The sequence below is a fragment of the Phyllobates terribilis genome, unplaced genomic scaffold (assembly GCF_046119375.1).
Source record: "Phyllobates terribilis strain yellow unplaced genomic scaffold, ASM4611937v1 Scaffold_12__6_contigs__length_324123572, whole genome shotgun sequence".
Classification (NCBI taxonomy): Eukaryota; Metazoa; Chordata; class Amphibia; order Anura; family Dendrobatidae; genus Phyllobates; species Phyllobates terribilis.
The window spans coordinates 303342736-303363847 of record NW_027362772.1 but is presented as its reverse complement, the minus strand read 5'-3'; the positions used below and the strand labels follow the sequence as shown (position 1 = coordinate 303363847).

At 45.0% G+C, this 21112-nt stretch overlaps 1 protein-coding gene across 4 annotated transcripts in view; it reads right to left on the bottom strand.

The window, feature by feature from the left end:
* The window catches only part of CLSTN1 (calsyntenin 1), a 90250-nt gene extending 70000 nt beyond the window's left edge, over positions 1–20250 (bottom strand). For all 4 annotated transcript variants that reach the window (XM_073657289.1, XM_073657291.1, XM_073657290.1 and 1 more), the window contains exon 1: positions 19911–20250. In XM_073657289.1, coding sequence (XP_073513390.1) covers positions 19911–19992 — 82 coding nt within the window. In that variant the 5' untranslated portion in view covers positions 19993–20250. The remainder of the gene's footprint in view (positions 1–19910) is intronic.
* Positions 20251–21112: the final 862 nt, after the last annotated feature.

Below are 21112 nucleotides of genomic sequence, written 5' to 3'. Positions count from 1 at the left end.
CAGTTTCTGCCCATAAATGAGATTCAATCAACTATATACAATGTGCTTAGCATCACGCTCACAACAAAACCATATGTCAACACAACGACCATTTATAAAGCCATTCTGCCACCCAACGGTGTGCTTGTTCTCGCCAGCACATTCCCAGTTTGCACGGGGCGATAAGCTGCCGACAACAGTATTATTTTGATGCTGCTGTAAACTATCCGATCAGTCGTCAAACAAGCATTTTGTTTTTAGCTGGTCTGATTGGAATTGCCAGAAAATCTCTCCGGACAGAAGACTAATGCAATTTGCTATTGCAAACCTGCAAAGTGTAATTGGGCCATTTATGGGCCCAGTGACACTTGGATGGCTGAATTGAGGCTTTGTTCACACATCTTGGCGGCCAAGTAAAGACAAAACCACCCCCACACTGTGTAAGCAAGGTATTCAACTAGCTTGGTGGTAACACTCCAGCAAAGCACATGGTTATCATTAATCATGCTAATGGCCGCCTGGCTTTGAAGCTACTGTGGGATTAGCGACAAAATCATTTGGTTAATTAAGAATCTAATTGAAAAGTTCCTCCATGATGCCTCGGAGTGGTTTCATCCGCATTTCACCATACTCTAAAGCTAAACTTCCCACAATGAGTATTTGGTGCGTTTTTGATGTTGCAGATTTTTTGCACCAATTACCTAAATGAGATCCCTTGCATTTTTTTTTTTTTCATTGTATTTTTATCACTTTTTTTGCATGAAGTTTTAGAAACTTCCCGTTTGCTGACCTTTGATAAAACTTTATTGATAAAGTGAAGTGCGGATTACATGTGTTGTTACTGCATTTCTGCTGCAGAAATTCCATAAAAATGCATGTGCACTTCTTATCTGCATCTCATTCAAGTCTATGGGGAAAATCCACAAATAAAGCACATATTAACCTGCAAGAGGAATTGAGATCTTGTAGATTCCAAAAAAGTTGTTCGCAAATGGACAAGGTGCGTCATTCCAGAAATCAGCGTATGTCTCCGTAGATTTCTTGTCACCTCTACGTATGACATATCAGATGATCACTTTTCCAGATTTTCCCTTTACCACCCGTACGGCCCCATTGCACGTTGTGGGATCCAGGTTTTAAATATCAAACAGTAATTAGCATTTACATTCCTTCAGTACATGCGAGCGGCTCGGGACTGATAGATGCTGCACTTCCCTTGAGGCTACAATTACAAAGCCGAGGAGTGAGGACAGACACTGTCACTTGTCCTATTGTCTGCAGGTCTCCTTACATTGTAGCCCCTGGACATTGATACCTGTCCACCTCACTGCTAATCCCACTTATGCAAACATGACAGTCATTAGCACTTGGGTACCTCTACATTTTCCTTGCCTGCTAGCAAAGGGGCTGAAAAATCCAAGTAGATTTATGGTGCCAGTCAGATCACTCCATCAGATAAATGGACAGACAGTAAGACATTAATTAGAAAAGTTTAGACACTACCTGCAAGGATAATTACTAACAAGTCTTGTGTGATATCGCTAACTACTGATCACGTCCTGAACTGTGGCTCATTCCTGGTGACACGTTCCCACGGTTTGTTGTGACACGTTTGGTGCAGGATCCCCCGGATCTCTCTGATCGCTGGGTCGATCACACAATCAAGCCGCAGGTTTCTGTGCTGTACTAAGTATTTGCAGAAACTTTAATCCCCACGTCTCCGCAGAATACTTGTTTTTCTCCTCTCACGAGAACCTTGCAATCTTACCCAATATTAGTTTTGTGATGTTGATTATAACGTCGGCTAAACTCCTATAATTAGATACTTGTACTGTGATAAACACAGGTGCACATTTCCGCCTCTCACCCATCAGGCACCCGCCTTCAGCTTTCCATCAAACATTAACACCAGCAGAAATATTGTTTCCCCAGCACGGCAAACACCACGGCGGCGGCTGCTTACACAGCTATTCCTATACAAATGATTTTCTTGTGGAGCGACATGACCACCGCACAAAGCCACCTGATAACAAATGACCAGGGAATGTAAAGCTGAAGATAAGAGCACAAACACCAGGAGGCTGCAGACATAAAGCTGTGAGAGGGCTCTGCGGGCACACGGCAAACACACCGACCACTGGGACCACAACACGGACCGCTGACTAATCAGGTCAATATCCAAAATAAAAAAACCTTCAGCAACAACCCTCTGCTTCCTCTCATCTCCCAGTGTGAACCCGGCCTTAACTGAAAACACAAAAGTTGGCATTCTCAGACCAATCACATCGGCAGCTCCATGCACTCGTCTGCATCGCAAATGGGACCAAATTTGGACCCTAGTACTGACTACATACTGCAATACTAAATTAATTAGAAGGTCCCTGGTGCAGTGGCTGAGTCAGTAGTCCGTGGCCACCAGACAAGAGCCCTGCGAACCTCCTCCTAACGGCCGCCATCCCCGATGTCTCTACTGATTATTAGGCCCGGAGCGATGTCACGCATGGTCACACTGCAACGACAGAGTTGTGACAGGGTCTACAAATCACAATAAGAGCCAGGGATGCCAGAAGGTATTAGAATGTACACTACTGACATGGCCGCTGGACCCGGGTCCAGGGAAGTTACCTGCTCATCACTACTACATACTATAAACTGGTTGTCTGAACTCGGCCAAAATCTGAGCTATTCAGTGACTGAGGAGGTCAAGGAACATTCAAAATTCCGAGAACATGGGGACAGACAAGAAGAAATGCAAAGTAGGAAGCCCATGAATTCATGTGGAAATTAGTGGCACTATATAAGAGTTAAATAAAAAAAAAAAACAGGTCTCATTTAACAGATGTTACAGTGATCGGCCATGCTACATATCCTGCGGCAAATCCTGTACACATTCTTGGATACTGAGAAAAGCACAGGAGACATCCGAGGTAAAGCATTCGCTGGAGGAGCCATCAGACACCTGGACTCAGAGAGCCGGAACTGAAGGCTGCCATTGTGCGGCCATGTTAATCAAGGCTTGAACACATTTGTAAAGCTGCATTGTCTCCTAATCAGAACCTGAAGTGCAACAGCAGAGATAAAGATGGATGATATCACATTTCTATGACTCAACACCTTAGGGCTAAGAGATTGTCTTACTTCAGCTCTATAGGCATAAACACTCGACATTTCCTACCAGTAAAACGAGGGCTTTTTTTAGTTGTGTATATTACAGATCATTGTAGAAGTTGTATATTTTGCATCAAAACCTGGACTGTTACTGTCAGATGGGATTCAGTTTATGGTTTATTACAGTCTTGCAATCCGCACGTCTGGATCAGTGCAGACAGAGCGAAGACTGGAGGAGTCCTCCGCAGTGATCAAACCTGGAACGGCCAAGACTAGCGAATGAAGAGAATGGGCTAAGGGTGTATTCAGACGTCCGATCTCGGACCGATTTATATGGACTGCAATGTATGGACTGGCCGGCGGGTCTCCAGGCCCGAGCGTCACAGGTGCATAGAAATAAATGAAGCTGCCACGCTCGGGCCGGAGACCAGTCAGCCTGTCCATGCATTGAGGTCCAATCTCAGAAACATAAATGGACATGTGAATTCATGATGCGGAAATTTCCGCTCTGGATTACCATTGCAGTAAATACTGCAGCATGACCATTGTTCAGGCGTTTCCGCCGCAAATTTGCACCCACTGACTTGCATTGAACCGCAGCAAACCTGCAGGTATAATATCTATACTTGAGAATTTGCTGCGTCTCAATTACAGCCAATGGGCGCGAATTTGCACTGGAAACGCGGTAGGGGTGGTACCCGGGTCGGGAGAGGAGGACTACAACTCCTCTCATCCGACCGCCGCTCCCGCTGATAACAGTGAGAGCGGCGTGGCTGGGAGGAGCAGTAGTCTGCTCTGCCCAGCCCGCAGTAAAAAATAATAATAAAAAAAAAAAACTTATACTCACCTGTCCGGAGGTCCCCGGGGTCCTCCTGGTCCCCGGCGGCAATCCGATTCTCCCGGCAGCCAGCGGTATACTGCGGGAGCACACTCGCTCCCAGCAGTGTACTGAGCTGCCAGGACCTGCGGTGACGTCAGCGATCAGCTGATGCTCATGTGACCTCCCCGTGGGAACATTCTCAAGAATGCTCCCACGGTGGTAAGTTCACCGGGGCTGATCAGCTTATCTTCATCTGATCAACTCCAGTGACCTCCTGCAGCAGCATGTATACTGATAGGAGTGTAAAATCACACCTGTCAGTATACACTGCTGTCTTCTACAGCAGTGACATCAGTGATTGCTGATGTCACTGCTGTAGAAGTGACCCGAATCGCCGAGGGACAATCGTTGGCGGTACGTGGACTACGTCGTTGACGGCGGACAGGTGAGGGATACGGTTGTTTGTTATTTTACGTTGTTTTCAGAAGAAGATCGATGGCTTCGCGGACAGCAGGGCTGTGGAGTCGGAGTCGGTATAAAATGGACCGCCTCCGACTCCTAAAATATATAATAAATTGGAATATTTTTTCATAGGAATTTGGGAAAGTTATGAAACGTCCTATAAATGGCTGTTCTATTCCTGATCTAAGGCTACATTCACACACAGCGTTTTTTGAGCATACTTTTTTCAGCTGCAAAAGCAGATCAGCTTTTTAAAAAACCGCATCACCTGAAAGGTTTTTGAGCTTATAGATAATGTTTTCAATAGCAAAAGCAGATCAGAAAAACGCCGAACAAACTGACATGCTCATTCTTTGTGAGGATCCGTTTTTTAGCCCAAAACGATGTGTCTGAATGTGTCTGTGTCTGAATGTCATATTTTGAAACGCATTGACTTTGCTGGGATGCCCAGAGACACTGCATTTTACTGCAAAAAACGGATCTGCAAAAACGCTGTGTGTGAATCATGGCCATAGCCAGCGAGGGGCAGGGGGGGCAGCTGCCCCCCCCCCCAGAAGCAGGGGCACGCACCTATCGAAACTCACTTGTATGCTGCAGTGCTCCCGTCCTGCACGGGGCAATCTCCCCTCCTCTGTCCTGTCTTCTGCCATCTTCACCAAAGAGAGGAGGGGGAGGGGTGCCTGCCCTGCACAGGATCCGATTCCTGGGCCCCCGAGCTGGAGAAAGTGAAAGTACTACTGCTCATCTCTGTCACAGGAAGGTAACTAATGCTAATATTGTAGGTGATTATTATGTGCTCTCTGTACAATGTGTGTGAACTATATGTGCGATATGTGCAATGTACTATTTGCTGTCTGTAGCTGTCATCTGTCTATCACACTCTACCCCTCCATCTATCCCTCCATCCATCTATCTATCCATTCATCTATCCATCATTATATTCTATCTAAACATCTTGATTATTGTATCATAAAAATGATTAAATGTCTGATGTTCACATTGTACTACAATAAATTTTTCACTTAAATATAAGCAATATATGTGGGAGTCGGAGTCGTGGAGTCGGTGTAAGGGAAATTGAGGAGTCAGAGTGGGAGTCGCAGGTTTGGCTTACTGACTCCACAGCCCTGGCGGACAGAGGATAATAAAAAAAAATTGTAGAACCGTGTGTTTTTTATTTAATTAAAATACTTTATTCTGGCCTGTGTCTTTTATTGAAAAAGCGGCGACCATTTTACTATGCAGTTAGTAATGGGGATAAGACACCCTCCATTACTAACCTGGGCTTCATGTCAGACGCCAGTATAAGGCTGACATGAACCCCAACCCCATTACCCCACTCGCCACCGCTACAGGCCAGTGGGTAGAGCGAAGCTAAGCACCAGATTTGGCCCATCTTATGGATGCGCAATTTCTGGGACTGCTGAAGGGTGATATTAATAGCCGTGGAGGGGGCTAGTATTCATGGTCCCTTCCCTGGCTATTAATATCAGCCTCGAGCTGTCTGTTTAGCCTTTGCTGGTTGGATTATATATGGGGACCGCACATCAATCTTTTTTCTGGGGTCCCCCTGCAATCTAGCCAGTAAAGGCTAAACAAACAGCTGTGGGCTGATATTAATAGCCAGGGAACATTTTTGGCTAATGGCCCCTTCCCCGGCTACTAATATCAGCCCCCAGAGGTCGGCTTTCCCTCTGCTGGTTATAAAAATGACGCAAGAGCTCACGCCATTTTTTTCTTTTTTTTTTAATTTTAGGCTCTGTGCCCACGATCCGATCCGGACATAGCAGCGCTTTGGATACATATTTTTGCTGCGCCCCAAACGTTGCATTCTATTGAACGCAGGTAAATCCGCATGTGTTCACTGAACCATGCAGATTTACCACATTCTAGTGGTCAAATTTCTGTTGTGGAGATTAGCGACTCCGCAAGAGAATTTGACATGCTGCGGTATTGAAAGACGTGCCGCTTGTCAGTGTCCACGCACGGATGATCCGCAGCCTCTGATGTATGCATAGCGGACATGGCATTTCTAGAGATCCCATCACTATGCTGTAACATCTGGACGCTGCGGGTTTGACGCTGTATAAACACGCAGCTTCTAACCCGCAACGGCTCCTGACCGTGGCCACGTACCCAAATTCACCCACAGCCTGTCAATTTCTGTAGCGGACGCGCCAGTCTCCACTGCAGATTTTGACCGATTGAAGTGTCATTATAAGAGGAGCATTCACATGTACCAACATCAAAATTGCGGCATTAGAACATCGCGTTTTGGACGCAACAAAAATATGCTGCATCCAAAGCGCTGCTGAGTGCTGATCGGGAGGGGGACGTAGGGACTAATGAAACAGCTGTGAGCTGTTAATTATAGCCAGGGACCATGTTTTCAAATGGCACCTTCCCAGGCTAAAAGTAATAGCTCACAGCACCCGCATAAATTACGTGAATAGAAATGCTAATGAAGATTGGGTGAATGGGATCAGCCGACACCTAGCTCTTTTGCTTGGTTATGACAAGGTGTCAATCAGACCTTTTCATGACCAAACCTAATTAAAGTAAAGTTAAGAGTTAAATAAACACAGACACAGAGTAAACACTTTATTTGAAATACAACAGCCACATTCTTTAATTATTTAAATTAACCAATATACTCACCCCAGTTCTGAAGGTCATCCAAGGATTTAAGCAAATAACTTTACTTAGCTCCAAAAAGCATTCATTGGTGTACAAAAAAGCTTCAAAAACTCACAATTTCCGCATCCGTTCTTCCTGCCAAGGAGATGTGGAAACGCACAGGAAATTTCTGCTTCAAATCCTGATCGTGCGCACATAGCCTTACTCTGCTAAAGGCCACCTATACACATAACAGGAAAGTCGGCCAAACACACTGAATTCGGCAGGACTGGCCGACCATCTGATGTGTAGGTTGGCCTCACCACCCACCCCAAACAGAAGAAACTGGTATACATAATCAGGTAACTGAAATGTTGATGCCTAATCCTTTAGCTTTTTAGGGAAGATATATCGCTGAAAGAAGCCTGGCAGCAGCTTTGTGCCCTCTGTCAATTGGACGCACGTGAACGCTCAGTGTTCATGTATATGGGGGGGTGGGGGGTGGAGTAAAATCTGTAAAATTGCAGGCAAAAAAAAAATGTTCTTTCCATGTTTTCTTTATGTACAGGTCATGCCAGTGCAGCTTCCACTGTGTATTACCTCCCGGACTAATACTTGGGCCATTGTGGGGAGCATTGCACTTCCAAGACCGTGTTAAAGAATTCTATCCAAATCTCAGGTACTCCCACAAAAAAACACAAAAAGCAAAAGATGCCCAGGAAGGGAGCATTGTCCAAAATCCATGCATAACCTTCAGAATTGAATGGCAAAACGATTGATGTCTTACAGGAGCCCACTGTAGCACAATGTGTTTTGGCACCAGCGAAAACATTGATGTGTTAACAAGCTTCAATAAACTTCTACCCAAGTAGCCCCATGTCCTAAAGCTATCCGAGCAAATCAAGAACACGGTTCAACATACTCTATGTGTACTGGTGGACCCCATACCATCTGCCGGTCCCCATCCACCTCCATTGAAAGCTCCACACCACGGCTACCTGCACTGATCGGTGTGATCAGTATCATCACCATTTAGTAAGGGGGGGGTAGTATCCAGAGCAGACTTTCCTGCGGTCCACGGCAGCGAGAACCTTTTCATTCCTTTTCCAGCCTTGTAATATTGGTTGCACATAAAGTATAATCATCTAATAGAATAAGACTATTTTCCTTTGGTAAAAGCGGTTAAAAAAAAAAAAAGTGATACTTGAAAAGTCAAGTGGGGAAAATTGCCACTTTAAAACATAGAAGAGATTTATATCAATTAGGTCTCAGAAAGCCACAGCGGGAAAAGCGTCGGCTCCACGCCAGCCTGTAAGGTCATAACCGATGTGCAATTAAGGGTGGACAAACAGCGAGATAAAATCAGATGACTGAAGGAAATCAAACATTAATCTGCTTAATGACACCCTCCAAGGCAATGACGCCTCCAGATTACACCACAAAATTAAAGGCAGCCTTGTTTTCTCCCAGTTTATCCGCTTCCTCCAAACAATAATGCCATCAAGTCATGGAGGAGGAGATCGGTTCAGTCACCGAAATGGATCTCAACATCAATAGATGTGCTCCCATCATCCGCTGACATATGTGAGGTCCATGTTAGGAGTTATAACAAGAAGAAAACAGAACTGCAAGAAGATTCTGCGGCTATTTACATTCTCTCCAATATTTGTATATCGCCTGCATAGTCCACATTGTTGTACAGAGGCGATCACAGACTAGTAACATCAGCTGTATCCACAACACTGGTAGTCTTCTCCTTTCTTCCGCTTTATGGAGACGCACCTGGCGCTCCCGACAGACTCCCAGCACCAGTAATTGTCAGCTATAAATTTAGGTTATTTGGGTTGTAAAACTGCTGTAATCTTAAGAGAAGGGTCCTGAATACCGAGCTCCTGTTATTTATAGGGCGCGTAAGGAATATAATAAGTAACCGCAAATCAAATAATGTGTCTGCCGGAGGTTCATGAATTATGCAGCAGCTCGGAGACTGCAGTAAGTGAACACGACTCGTCCACTGCAGTATGGAGCCGGGATGCCGGAGGAAGGAAAGGCGCAGCGCTGGAGTTTACCGGGTCAACACACCACAACCAGACTCCTTCACACTTTAATGCTGGCAGCACTGGAGATGGAGTCTCACCAATTTGCAGAAAAAACCCTCCAAGGACAGATCACTACGGCAGGTAATAAAGTGAAATGTTGTGTATTTTATGTAGTGGAAGCAGATGGGAGGACAAGCATTCACATGGACGGTCATCAACAGGCGCTGAAAACCGGATCCACTGCACAGACAAAACCAGCACATGTAATAAACGGAGGAAACAAAAGAAGAAAAATCAGGCCAATCATCAGTCATTTCCATGATGGAAACAGAATTACAAACACATCAGGAAACACAGTGGACCCTGGACATTTATTTATCAGGTCTACAGTAAAAAAAACAGTGTCACTATTTATACAAAACTAAGGCTATGTTCACACATCATGGTTTTTTCAGCGTTTTTTTGCTGCAGATTTTTAGGCAAATTTTCAGCTGCCTTTTGTAGTACCAGCAAAGTCTATGAGAAACCAAAATTTTCTGTTCACACATCATGGTTTTTTTTTTTGTTAAGTATTTTGTGGCTTGGTTGTATTTTTGGAAAATAGAGCATGTCACTTTCAGCGTTTTTTCACCCATCTCACCCCATTACGGGTGGTGAAAAAAAACAATGAAAAATGCAACAAAATTAGCCTCAGCATTTTTTTTTAGCGTTTTTGATGGCAAAATATAATGGGGTTCTTTTTTTTTTTTTCACAGAACTTTATATACATGCATAAATAGAGACAGAAGGACAGTGAAAAAAATTGCTGAAAAAACGCATCAAAAAAAGCACCAAACCTGCAAGAAAGATACTGAACAAAATGCCCCTGAAGATAAAGCCTTGCTGCAGATTTGTGACGCAAAAAAAAAAAAAACTATGATGTGTGAATATAGCCTAAGGATGCATTTACATCGGCCAAGTTTGGTGAGCGAGCATTCCTAAAAAGAAAGCCAATCACCCGACGATCCAGCAAAACGCTCATTTGTTGGCTAAAATGGATTTTATGCTAATCATCCTTCTCGGCAGCACATCGCCCTGTGTAAGGTAGACAAGCGCTGCCGAGAAACTTATGTTCTATGTGCACAGAACAAATCGGCCTGTCTAAACAGGTTATTAAACGACTGCCGATCAGCTTCTACGTATAGGACGCCTGGCACTAGGCAGAATAATATAGGGGCTTACCCAATTTTTAAACCGTACACCCCCTGTCATATCATTAGGACACTGTCATTCACTAATGTTGCCACCGAAAAGAAGGAAGACGATAATGGGCTTGTGAAAGAATATTACACCAAAATATTGGACTTTTTAACAAATTTTTCCTTCCAAGCTATGACTTCATACATTGATGTCCTCACACGGCACGGCTAAAACTTGGCTCATAAATGCAGATATATTAAGATTGCACAAAGCCCCCAAGTTACACAGCTGTACGTGGCCTGATTAATACGGCCTTTATCCCCATGTGTCTTCACCTTCATACACAGGTACGTGGAGATGTTACAGGTCGGATACTTATGAAATGCAGATGAAAAATGAATGGTGGCACGTGCCGCCAGACACAGCGTTTTGCTCTACCGCTCCGCAGTAGGCTTTGTGCTCTGCTGGGCCCGGAGCCTCACAAGACGTACAAATCATGTTACCCCATTAGACGGCGTGCCCAGCAGTAAATGAGAACTAAAGTACAGCAAGTCAGGAATAAATACAAGCTGCCGACTATGGGAAAGTGATTTCTGAAATAACTGGAGGAGCAGTTATAATAATAATAATAAATCCCGGGAAAGAGCGCCGCACAGCCGACTACACGAGAGTATGGCAGTAGTTGTGACAATGAAGCTTTATGATCATCAGCTTTCTGCCTCCGTTAGACACTATATAATAAAGCGCTTTCATCATGGAGCCAGAGATGGAGCCGCAGACGCATCAGTTAATGGCCTGGCACCGGGATTCCTGACAATAACCGCAGAACCGGCATGTAGCGAACGTTTCATTAGGCAATACTGTACACGCGGCCAGGACGGGCGGCGCGCTTCGCTCCTCACTCTACACATAATGGGATGTTTCTTTTTGTTCTTTGTCTCCAGCAGAGTTGTTGTTTTTTCTCTCTTTTTTTTTCCTGGAAAAGTAAATAATGAGGCTAGAAAAGCAGTTTCTAAAACTTAAAAGGGGCACTAAAATATAAAACCTGGCTTATCAGTTTATGCTGTGCAGGTGAATGTAATGTATTTACTGACAGCAACCAGATCAAGCGGACCACCAAGTGTAGCAAAACGCTGGGGGAAGGTGGCCAGACGCAATACAGTAAGGTCGGCCAAATTCACTGACTGGGGAGAGGCCATTTATTGTGTATTTCATGTCTGACAGATCTATGTTCAGGCTATGATGGGGAGAAAAGGGGGTCAGGCATGCAAAATTCAGCATGCCCAATCCTTTATATAGCATAATGTAGAGACAAAGACCCTGATTCCAGCAATGTGTCACTTTCTGGGCTACTTGCTGTAGTTTTGATAAAAAACAGTTATCAGCAGGAGATTATCATTGCAGGACTCTTAAACTCGCTGCCACGTAGTCAAGCATATTCATGAGTTCTGAATAACCCCTCCCCCAACACTGATTGGCCCCTTTCTGTGTACACTGTGCATAGGCAGAAAGCTACCATTCAGTGGTGTGGGTGGGGTTATACAGAGCTCAGCACTGAGAGAACTGCGAGATCTGCAGCGGATAAAAGTGATTTTATCAAACTGACAACAAGCAGCCCAGAAAGTGATACATCACTGGAATCAGGGTCTCTGCCCCTACATTATGCTACTTTTAGATGGAATCGCAAAAAGTAGTGACTGACCTCTTTAAAGGGAGATGCTGGGATGCCTTTCTCCATTGGGAAAACGTGCCTGTGCATTGTGGAGGGGGGAGTCAGGAGGAATAGCTCATGTTTTGACAGGTCCATTGCCTTTCTTTCTGATTTTCTCACGGCATTTGACGTATTAATGGGCTGTAAAGGTCCAGCAGAAGATAACCCCACATGGTGACAGTTGGCCATTAGGGTCCATTAATTATGTATTGATATGTCCTGTATGTGCAAATGCATTACAATCTCCGCAGGGCTCAAGAAACCATGATCTCTATGAAATACATAAATCTGTGCACAACCGGACTCACAAAGATACTGAGAGCAGCAAAAGGTGGATGTGCTGCTGCAGCAATCTATTATCATGGCAAGAACAAAAATGAAAACTGCGATCTGACCGCTGAAAGCCACGGGCAAAACGTCCACATTCTGTCGGCGTTCACATTTAGCTCTGTGACCCGGAATGGATTAGGACTGTTAATTACGCTGCTTTTTACCTGATCTGGCTACAAAGTTCTGCATATAAGGGAAAAAAATGTCTCCTATTGAGGCTTCTATCTGCTGGGGTGTCAGAGGAGACGATGCTTATCGGGAAGAAATGGAAATATGTTCAGAGCACAAGAACTTCTGAGGGCTTTCTGTCCAACTGTGCAAACCGCGTTCAGCCCAAGTAAGAAAAAAAAACAACTGGATCTTTCAGATAAAACATAAAAAAAAGAGAACACAAAAAAGGCAAAAGAAATCAAAAGTGCGCACAGGTGCTGGGCGGCCGGGCTTCTGAGGAGGCGGTGGAGAAACAGCTGCATGTACTTTATATTTCACGCTATGTTTTTTTTTTTTTTTTTTTTTTTACTTTTTGATTTATCTGATTTCATTTTATTTGCTGTATTCTGGCATCAGCCTGATATAAATTGGGTAAATTAGTCACCCTTATACCATGAGGTAAATGAGTTTTAATGCACCCACTCAACAGACCACAAGCTTCCAATTGTAGGGAGCACTGAGAGCGACCACATCCCAATTATCTGACTGGCTCCATTACAGATTTCTACATTTCTTCCCTATTTTATCTTAACAAGGGTCATTCTCGGCTTCTGTCTTCAGGAGTTCACCTCACCTCCATCTCCCGGCTTCCTGCTTGCCAAGGGAGTTCACCTCGCCTCCATCTCCCGGCTTCCTGCTTGCCAAGGGAGTTCACCTCGCCTCCATCTCCCGGCTTCCTGCTTGCCAAGGGAGTTCACCTCGCCTCCATCTCCCGGCTTCCTGCTTGCCAAGGGAGTTCACCTCGCCTCCATCTCCCGGCTTCCTGCTTGCCATGGGGCGGTGGGCTCCTAAGGACTGTAAGGTTGGACCAGCAACATTTGCGCACCGTTGTCCCCAACTGTGTGTTCTCCAATCATGAAACCAGAGGAGCGAAGGGCATGGTAGCAACAAAGAGCTTGCCTGGGAAACCAGCCACCGCTGATAGACTGCAGAAGTGGCCAGTAACCAAAGCAATGAGCTGTAAAATGTTGAATTTCAAAATCCCTCCACTCTCGAGAGCACAGAAAATTTCCATGAAGGTAAATTGCAAAGTTGCTTCATTTTACAAGCACTTTGTAATTATTCCCATTTAAGACGAGACAACCCCTTTAAGACCAATAATAGACTAAATGTGACTGGATGGATCCTCTCTTGCTTAATTATACATAAACAACAGTCTAAAAAGTCAATGAGAAAACAAGACAATGTCGTATCCCAACCATTAGACAACACTGGTGGTCTCCAACACTCGCTGTTAGCACAGGTGCTTGAAGAATCTCCAAGACTTTATAAGACCACTTCATTTCTACTCTCGCAGGAAAAGACTTTTACTAGATCTACTGGATCTTCCAAACAAGACGGGTGAATGATGAGTATTAACGCCGCTTTGATTAAAAGGTAAAGTAGCAGTTTTGATGCAACTGTAATGTTCCCTATGGGGAGAAAAGTAAAATGCAACCTTGCAAATATTGCAAAATTTCTGCTATATCATTAACACGTCTTTGTCCCATAAGGCACAATAAAAAGTCACATTGGGATGTCACTGCATATATGGATTGTAAAGGAAGTTCTGCGGAATATGTTAGCGCCATAGAATTTAAAAAATATATTATTATTATTATTGCCCAGCCCTAACAAGTCCAAATTTGCTTAATTATAATGAATGTAAAAAGACCAAATCCAGAAGTTTTTGAAGAGCCATGGACCCGCTCCAGAGGCGGGAGAAGGGAAAGCTCCCGGTCAAAAGGCGGGGATGACTATAAATCTCCTGGTGAGGAGCCCCATGGAGAAAGGAGGTTACATCCCCCTATAACTTGGCACTAAAAAGACATCTGCCAGACATTGTATTGAGTTTTACTAGAACTATTAATTTCAAGCAACAAAAAGCATCAAAATGACAAAATAAAATAATAATGATCAGCTCATAAGCAACATGAAAAGAACCATAAAGCAAAGAGCTCCAGGGATCCAGTGATCTGCACAACGGCATTGAACATCTTGAACTTGGAGTAATCATTTTTCTTCCAGGTTTTGGCATACCTTACCGGAGGAATGTTGGCCGGCTCCTCCTCACCACGCTGCCGCACTTCACTTGCGCTTCAGGGCATTCAGTTTTGCAAAGCACTTAAGGAAAGGAAGACTAGAGAACTATATGACAGAGGGTGTATATTCAGTTTTAAGAGATTTTTCTTGGAGTGGCATCAGATAGGAAGTCGAACGATCTCTCAAAATGAAGCAGAATGTTGCACAAGACAGGAAAGATTAATTATTCCACTTTCCCTATAAGACCTAGTACGCGGCGAGGCCTCGTCTTATCTTTATATGTAGCTCGACAAAGATCTTAAAGTTTAACAAATTGAGATTTCCACATGATTTTCTGAACCTTTCTCCCCCAATTGTACTCCCTACACTAACACTACACCAACTTACAGACCTACCGGGACTAGGCCTCACAAATGTATTATTACCATTTTTTATTATTACTGCACCATTACTATTATAAATGAACCAGTTTATATTTTTTTAATTAGTTTTATATTTTGTATTACACTTATGATTCTAACACTAATTCTAATAATAAAATCTCTATCCCTACTCAATAGTTTGAAGTTTGATATGCCATGAAGCAGTTCTGAACATTTCCGGAAAAATTTTGGCAAACAAGATCCTTTGTTCTCAAGGGAGATCAGCGTCACCCGAGGAGTCTGGCAGCAGCTTATTCCGCTCCGCATGAACCCTCAGCAGAGTCTGCCGACTATATGGAGCTGATGGAAGAAATATCTAGGGTGTATGAAAGCCTACAGATCCCCCCAAAAAAACTACCACTTTTTAATTAGAAATCAGTTTATTTAATAGAATGGACTCTAGAAAATAAAGTGGTTTTGCAATCCTTTCAGAGGGTAGCGGCTTCTACATCCCACAAGATGAGTCATGAATGACACAGTCACATCCGCATCTCTTAGGTGATAGATCACACTTCTATATACTGCAAATGCCACAATATCTCTAAGGTCGGCGGAGATTTCACAGCACGATGGGATTTATTTAACCTTCAGTCCCAATTTTGATACCGACGGGCAACAACTTTTACAGCATTGATTTCAATGGGAAAGACCTCAGCATTGAGAAAAGTTCCTACATTTGATCTCCTTGAGGAGAAATAAAACATTACATGAATTATAGCAGGAAGAGAAGGATAAAACTGAAGCGGTTGGCTTCTTCTGGTATTTTGATACCTGACTCCGCAGACCAGAAGCTGATGATCACACACTGCCCCCCACCAATGATCAGCTGTGACGTGTATGGGAACCTGGCAGCAATTGATTACATTTCTTGCAGCGCCCCCGCAGGAGAAAAGAAGGATTGTAAACGATAGGTTGTCCATGTAACAAGGCACAAATGCGCAGACTCCTACATAGCCAGAGGCACTCTCTATACCCTCATATAGTAGAGCAAAGCTGCTTTTGTAAATCAAACACGCCTCTTAATTCTTCTCCCCTCCTTGGGATCAGCTCCAATGTTCCTACAAAAAAAGCAACCAACGTATGAACTACTTTCCTGCAGAAGTTTCTTATTCACACAGTGAGGTTAAGTTTCCATGATGAGTTTCTGATGCAGTTTATTCTCAAAAAATGCAGCAACCTACAGCTCCAGCAAAGTGGATGGGATTTATAGAGATCTCATGTCACCTCTGCTTGTTTTTTAACACATTGTAAACCAACCGGCGGTGCGTGTTTCAAATCCACAACATGTCAATTTCTCTTGAGTTGTTCCCCATACAATTTCATTAAATGAGTTATTTACATTAACATACTAAAAAGGCATGGAATCCGCACATGACTGTATCAATAAAGTTTTGACAAAGCCAAATACCAGGAAGTATCAAAAACAGCTTTATTTAATACATGACAATGCAAAAAGAGACAAAATCCGCAGAATCAAAAATGTATGTAAAAAAAACGCACTGAAATGCCACAGAAAATCTGCAACATCAAAAAATTACCAAATACTCACTGTGGGAAATTAGCCCAACATGTAACTAGAAAATGATCAATAATTTCCAAGGCAAAAAAAAAAAAAAACATACTGCTGTGCATATAAACTGATCTAATGTTCTCGCACAACCATTCCTAGCCATTTGTGGTAGATGAGACGACACAGGCGGGTGGAATTGGATAATGTGGCCTAAACCCTTCTAAAAAATCACAGTCTAGAGGCCAAATATAAAGGGCCACTGAAACCGAAGCATTCAGCGCTGGAAAAGGAATGGCCGGACTGAAATAGCTCTCCTCATTTAGCTGGGAGTCTTTTAAACAAGCAATCAATCTCAGCGAGAGAGAGAAATCCAGTGAAGCGGATCACTTACAGCGGCACAATGCTGGGGGGCACAATGCTGGGGGGGGGGGGGCACAGATATATGCACGGCACAGCACTGGGTGGAAGGTGGCGAGCTCCAGAGCAGAGCGCTACCACGCCAGGCCTGCAATCTTCTCATAACCTCAGCACAATGAATTCCATACTGGATACCAATGAATGTGATACTTGTTCCCCAACACTCCCTGCAGGTTTTTCCATTTTCTGCTTGGACCTGAACATTATAAGAATATAAAAGCTTTGCAATCATGCGCTATTGTTTATCAGCAGATGGTGCAGCATATACAGCAGGACCGTAAACCATTTACACTGTATACAGCACAATACACAGCATGGCAGGGTCCCATTAGATTCCATTCCCAAGAATTGGTATACAGGTAGCGTATAGGCCGATAATCACCATGTAACCGTCATAATGATCCGATTAGTATCATTTTTCTACAATGACTGTTTTTCTGGTTTCTACCCATACAAAATATCCCGGTTTGTGAGACAAGACAGAACAAATCCTTAGAGACGTCAGAAATTTGCTACGGCCCCTGAAAAGCTGGGCTGAGTAATCTAACGTGCACATGTAAGTGAAGTCTGCCCCATCCACTGTCCAGGATAAGCGGCTCCGCATTCACGCCATTGCAATACAGCGCTGGGATAAATATGTGTATTCAGGTGTCCGTTTTTCACAGAACAAAATACATAAAGTACTGGCCTGTTCACATGTTCTTGTTTTATTTGCAAAAAAAAACGAGACGTGTTATGGATCAAAATCACCTGTACAAGTCTATGGGTCCGGGACAGGAGTAGGATGCAGACAGCAGCCATTTGTTTGCTGTCAGTTTTTAGCTTTGTAATAGGTGGAAGAAGATTTGCATTTTTTTTTTGTTTTTTTTCCTGATTTTGGACTGTCAATCACATTGTTCTCCAGGAGCCAGCGCCCCGGTGCATGGTTGTCAGGCGAATGATCGGCCGGCAGCCATCTAATGTGTATGGGGGCCCCTGTAGACATTAGATAAAAGTTGTCTTGATTGTTGACCATCTAACGTAAATGGGGTAAAGTTGGAGTTCAATTGCCCGATGCCTTTGTCCGGAGAGAGGATAATCTAGTAGCGGCTCTAATTTTTGCCCAAAATCCCCAAAGACAAACATTACTTACTGAGCGTCCAGTCTATTCTTGCTATAAACTAACATTACAGTAAGAAATCATAGAGTCGCCCAAAGTGCACAGAACAGACACTTTCCCCTATTAATGGTTCCACATTTTCCAACCCTCATCTGGCAGAAACCAGTTAAACAGCGAGGAGCATTAAGTATGTTAAGCATAATTAGAAAGCATTGTGCTAAAGGGATCGAACACGTCGTCACAAGACTCTCTCTATTATGGGACGCCAGCAATGCACGCTCCAAAAATAAAGCTAATTTCCCACAGTATTGTCTTACTAAGACTCAATATATTTATACACCCATCTGCTGAATGTCACATATCTGTCCATTATAGCAACCGGCAGCTACCAGCGCAGTCAGTACTGCTGGAGCGGAGGAGAGGACTTTGAGGGTTAACATCAGCTCGTCGCCATTAACCAATGCACGGGGCTACAGATATTCCTGGCAATGAGGTGTTTGGGCAAAGGAAGAGTGGATGCACATAAATTACCCAGCGTCACATGGCAGGAGGTTCCTGGGATTACAGCAGAGATGCAAATATTTGGGGCATTGTTACAATGTCTTATATACAATGTGAATAAACCTGAAAGAAAATATTTCCCATCACAGCAGGAAGACGGAGCGTAATACGGAGGGGCGGGGGGACGACACCGGTCTGTTCTTATATAATGAGGCTTCTATTGTCACTGTGTGTGGTCTCCACTGATATTTATGGTACGGAGATCTGCAATGCGCATACCCCGGACCCACTGCCTGGACCCCGTATCTGGGTGCAGGATCCTAAATAGATGGGAGTGCGAGGAGCGCTGCTCCCCGGGGAGGGGATTAATGAATCCGTGCACAACACAGATGAGGTCCTGCAGAGGGGACATTAACATGCAGCCTGCAGGTACCCTGGCAAGACCGGCAGCAGCGCTCTCAGACAGGCGGCAGTGATCGGTGCACTCAAGGTACAGTACTTCTGCCATTGTCCTAATGCCCCATTAATCGGAGCAGCTGCTCCCTGATGTAGCGATGGCAGCAATCATCTCTGCGTCTACGGCAACTCGACAATCAGACGTTTACCATCGGCCGAAAATGCTTCAGGTTTATTTCTTTTTCGGTCTCTGGGGGATTAGTCTGACCACTGACCCCACCACAAAATATTAGGAAGGGTGTCAGAAAGAAAGTGGAAACCGGGAGGATTCAGAATATAATATCCTGAAACAATGGATCAATTCTGCTGTCTCCTTATCCTATAGACTGCCAACCCCCGCAGGGGCCGGGCCTCTCCCCTCTGTGCCCGTCTGTCATTGGTAGTTTGTGCACTGTAATTTATATTTGTATTTTGTAAGTACAGCAGCGAGGATCAACAGGGCTCTAAGAATAATAATAAATGGTCTTATACCCGGAGGTGGGTCCCCGGGGCCATTATAAGCCCAGGGAGCAACTAACGTGCAAGCAACCGGTGGTCAGTGTCACCCCAGCATGGAAATGGTTAAAGTGGGGCCGAACCTGAACGTAACGTAGCAGCTGATCGCAACCGTCTGTCAATGTCATCATGGTACATAGATATAGGAAGGAAGGATAGACAGATGAAAGGATAGGTAGAAGGATCGGAGGACAGACAGGAGGACAGACAGGAGGACAGACAGGAGGACAGACAGGAGGACAGACAGGAGGACAGACAGGAGGACAGATCGAAGGAAGTATAGATGAAAGGATAGATTACACGGATGGATAGAAGGCTAGATAATAGATAGATAATAGCTCTGGAGATGGCTATCCCATGCAGAGATACAGGGATACACAGAATATATCGATGTCACAGATATGAGGACGGCTTAGAGGTGATAGGTGATTCCACAGGGCTGACGTCTCCATGGTAACAGTCTCCTGCTGCGGTGACCTCCGCCCTATGACCCCTCACCTCCCCGGAATCCCCCACACCCCATCCCCCCCTCACCTCGGGCCGCCAGTGCAGCACACACCAGCCCGGTGACGAGCAGCAGGCAGGCCGGGGAGCACCGCCACATCCCCGGCATCATCTTCTCCGCCCTCCTCCCTCGCTCCGGGAGCTAACAACAACCAGACGTCCCTTCTCGTCCTCCGGTGCTTGTGCTCCGATAATCCGGAAGGGTGAGCCCTGCGCTCCGCGTGTTCCGTGCCCCCCTCCTCCGCTGAGGTCCGGTACCCGGTGCGGAGTTAAGATGGCGGATGCTGCTGAGAAGACGTCTCTGTGTCTGCGGGCACCGCGGAGACCAGCCCCGCCCTCCTGCCACACCTACCAATCACTGCAACGTTTGCGCTCCAGGGTCTTGGAGACACGCCCTTGTCAGGAGCTTTCCGCGGCTGCTATTGGCTACTTGTGGAACGCAGGATTTTCCCGCCCATGATGGGCTGAGGTGTTATAGCAGGACCGCCCCGAGCCTGAGGGGATGAGATGGGGCAGGATCAGTGATGGGCGGTGGAGGGCACTGCCTGCATCCTCAGAGATGCTCTGCACCAGGGCACACCCTGTACCCAGCGACATTTACCTCAGAAGTAATCGTGTCACCTGTCGTGACCGAAGAAGCCCTCATATCGTATCGTGCTATACCTGCCTGGTCACACGCTGATACACCTGCCTTCACCTTATGTAAACTGCCTGCTCTCTGCAGTGCTTCACTAGTGCCCCCATAATAAGACACAGTGCCCCCATAACACCAGCCTGTGGCCCCAATATATACAGTGCCCCCATAACACCAGCCTGTGCCCCCAATATATACAGTGCCCCGTAACACCAGCCTGTGCTCCCAATATATACAGTGCCCCCATAACACCAGCCTGTGCCCCATAACACCAGCCTGTGCCCCCAATATATACAGTGCCCCCATAACACCAGCCTGTGCCCCCCCCAATATATACAGTGCCCCCATAACACCAGCCTGTGCCCCATAACACCAGCCTGTGCCCCCAATATATACAGTGCCCCCATAACACCAGCCTGTTCCCCCAACATATACAGTGCCCCCATAACACCAGTCTGTGCCCCCAACATATACAGTGCCCCTATAACACTAGCCTGTGCCCCCCAATATATACAGTGCCCCATAACACCAGCCTGTGCCCCCAATATATACAGTGACCCCCAACATATACAGTGCCCACATAACACCAGCCTGTGTC